This window comes from Prinia subflava, unplaced genomic scaffold, assembly GCF_021018805.1.
Source record: "Prinia subflava isolate CZ2003 ecotype Zambia unplaced genomic scaffold, Cam_Psub_1.2 scaffold_87_NEW, whole genome shotgun sequence".
Lineage (NCBI taxonomy): Eukaryota > Metazoa > Chordata > Aves > Passeriformes > Cisticolidae > Prinia > Prinia subflava.
Genome location: NW_026961094.1, coordinates 103,983 through 107,523, shown reverse-complemented (window position 1 = coordinate 107,523; position 3,541 = coordinate 103,983). Strand labels below are relative to the sequence as shown.

The window sequence follows — 3,541 nt, the reverse complement described above, 5'->3', positions numbered from 1 at the left end:
TCACCACCAGCGATGAGCAGCAGCAGCTCCTGGCACGGGCGGGGTCCCTCGGCCCCGGGGGCGGCGCGGACACGCGGGGCGCACACACCCCGCACCCCCCGCACACACCCCGCACACCCCGCACACCCCACACACACCCCACACACCCCGCACACACACCCCGCACACACCGCACACACCCCGCACACCCCGCACACACCGCACACACCGCACACACACCCCGCACACACCGCACACACCGCACACACCCCGCACACACCGCACACACCGCACACACACCGCACACACCGCACACACCCCGCACACACCCCGCACACACCGCACACACCCCACACACACACCCCGCACACCCCACACACACCGCACACACCCGCACACCCCGCACACACACCCCGCACACACCCCGCACACACCCCGCACACCCCGCACACACCCGCACACCCCGCACACCCCGCACACACCCGCACAACCCGCACACACCGCACACACCGCACACACCCGCACACACCCGCACACCCCGCACACACCCCGCACACCCCGCACACACCCGCACACCCCGCACACACCGCACACACCCGCACACCCCGCACACACACCCCGCACACACCCCGCACACACCCCGCACACCCCGCACACACCCGCACACCCCGCACACCCCGCACACACCCGCACACCCCGCACACACCGCACACACCCGCACACCCCGCACACACACCCCGCACACACCCCGCACACACCCCGCACACCCCGCACACCCCGCACACACCCCGCACACCCCGCACAACCCGCACACACCGCACACACCGCACACACCCGCACACACCCCGCACACACCCGCACACCCCGCACACACCCCGCACACACCCCACACACCCCGCACACCCCGCACACACCGCACACACCGCACACACCGCACACACCCGCACACACCCGCACACACCGCACACACACCGCACACACCCCGCACACACCGCACACACACCCCGCACACACCCCGCACACACCCCGCACACACCCCGCACACCCCGCACACCCCGCACACACCCGCACACCCCGCACACACCGCACACCCCGCACACACACCCCGCACACACCGCACACCCGCACACACCGCACACACCGCACACACCCCGCACACACCCCACACACACCCCGCACACACCCCGCACACACCCGCACACCCCGCACACACCCCGCACACACCCCGCACACACCCGCACACCCCGCACACACCCCGCACACACCCCGCACACACCGCACACACCCCACACACCCCACAAACCCCACACACCCGCACACACCCCGCACACACCCGCACACACTCCGCACACCCCGCACACACCCCACACACACCGCACACACCCGCACACACCCGCACACACCCTGCACACCCGCACACACCGCACACACCGCACACACCGCACACACCCCACACACCCGCACACACCCCGCACACACCCGCACACACTCCGCACACCCCGCACACCCTGCACACACCCCGCACACACCCCGCACACCCCGCACACCCCGCACACCCCGCACACACCTCGCACACACCGCACACCCCGCACACACCCGCACACCCCACACACCCCGCACACACCGCACACCCCGCACACACCCCGCACACACCCCGCACACACCCCACACACCTCGCACACCCCGCACACACCGCACACACCCGCACACACCCGCACACACCGCACACACCCGCACACACCGCACACACACCCGCACACACCGCTCCCGCACACCCCGCACACCCGCACACACCGCACACACCGCACACACCCCACACACCCGCACACACCCCGCACACACCGCACACCCCGCACACACCCCGCACACACCGCACACACCGCACACACACCCGCACACACCGCTCCCCCACACCCCGCACATCCGCACGCCCCGCACGCCCCGCACGCCGCTCCCGGGGCGGCGCGGGCCGGGCCGGCAGCGCCGATCCCCGCGGATCCGCCCCGCGCCGCCTCCCGCCTGCGCTCCCCTCGCCCTCCCCACGCCCCTCCGCGCTCAGGCCGGGCTGTCAGGGCAGGGCCCCGGGCGGTGCCGCCGCCGCTCTCCCGTCCCGCGGCCGGGGCGGTTTCGCTCCCTGCCGAGCCCGCGCCGCTCGCTGGGGGGCGCCACTGGCCAGCGCGCTAAGCCTCATGGGACTCCCACATTTGCATACCGGGTGACGTCACCCCCTCGTGGTTTCCGGGTGGTTCGCCATCTTGGAGGAGCGGGGCAGTGCCGGTAAAGGGATTTACACAACAATAAAACATTCAACAGACAACTTCACTTAACAAAGTACTCTTTATCCTCATTAAATCACAACAAATCATTACCTTCATTAGCTTACAGCAATTCATTACCTGCATTAACCTCTCACATTGGAATGTTATATCAATTTTAAACAATTCATTCTGTTATAGATGACTGAGGATAATTCATGGTTTTAGGTTGTAATTTTTAGGAATATGGGTATAAAATACAGTTGTTGGGAGGGATGAAGTAGGGAGGCCTTGTAAATGTGATGGTTTAGATTCTGGGAGTATGAGACCAACAGGCGAGATAGAAATGGAGGCAAGCTTTGAGATGTAAAATATCAAGCCATCAGTTAGTGAACTATAGTGTGCCTAGCTGAGGGCCATCTCCCTTGAGATGCCCTCTCTTGCCAAAGGTAATGGGACAGTTCTGTTGGCTGTATGTAAATGCTGTGAGATTGGTATCTTGGATTAGATTGGTTGGTCCAACACAGACTATTCAACTTGGAAAGACATTTATTGTACAGTTACCAGAACCTCCTCTTCTTTTCCCCTCTTTCCCCCCCCTTCACCCCCTCTTTTCCCTTTCTTTCCCCCCTCTTTTCTCCTCTTTTCCCCTCTTTTCCTGCTCTCCTGGCCTGCTTTAGCTGTGCCTGGCAGCTACAAGCAAGGCCCTCACAATAAACCACGCGCTACCACAGCTGCTTTGCTTACAGAGATACTTTGTCACCGGCTCTGCCCATTGAGAAGCCTTACATACAGTTAATTCATAAGCAGGGGTTTTGCCCTGGAAACAGACAAGCCCAGGCTTATAAAAGTTGCTTTTCAGACATTGACAAAGGTGTGCCTGAGTGGAGAGAATGAGGCCACGAAGGAAGGAGCCATCTCTGTGTGGCGACAAGGACTGCTGGGTTCAGTCATTGACTGTGGACACGAATCTCAGCCAACGCATGGAAGGAAGACACACCTCTGTTCATCCACCCGAAACCCCAAAAGCAGTGTTCATCCCTCCTCTGAAGAACCTGTTCATCGGGGAGGGAGACTGAGTAAAAGAACGGAAATTACTTTATGAGTCCTTAGGCGAAATAAAGAATATATGAGGGGATTTTAAAGCGGGAGGGATTTGTGAACAGAGGGGCGTCACGGTGCGATTGAGGCTGTGACAGAGCTTCACCCAATGCCGATCCCGGGTCTATGGGCGTTGTCCTTTGGATTGCTGGTATGGGTAAATTTTGTTCTATACTTCCTTAAATTAATAAAACTACTTTATTAAT

The 3,541-nt window shown here is 62.0% G+C and overlaps 1 protein-coding gene across 1 annotated transcript; it reads right to left on the bottom strand.

Moving 5' to 3' along the window:
- LOC134546452 (major surface-labeled trophozoite antigen 417-like) lies at positions 1–1,902 on the bottom strand. The gene has a single exon (XM_063389267.1). It carries the CDS (start codon positions 1,900–1,902, stop codon positions 1–3), a length of 1,902 nt encoding a protein of 633 aa, XP_063245337.1.
- Positions 1,903–3,541: the final 1,639 nt, after the last annotated feature.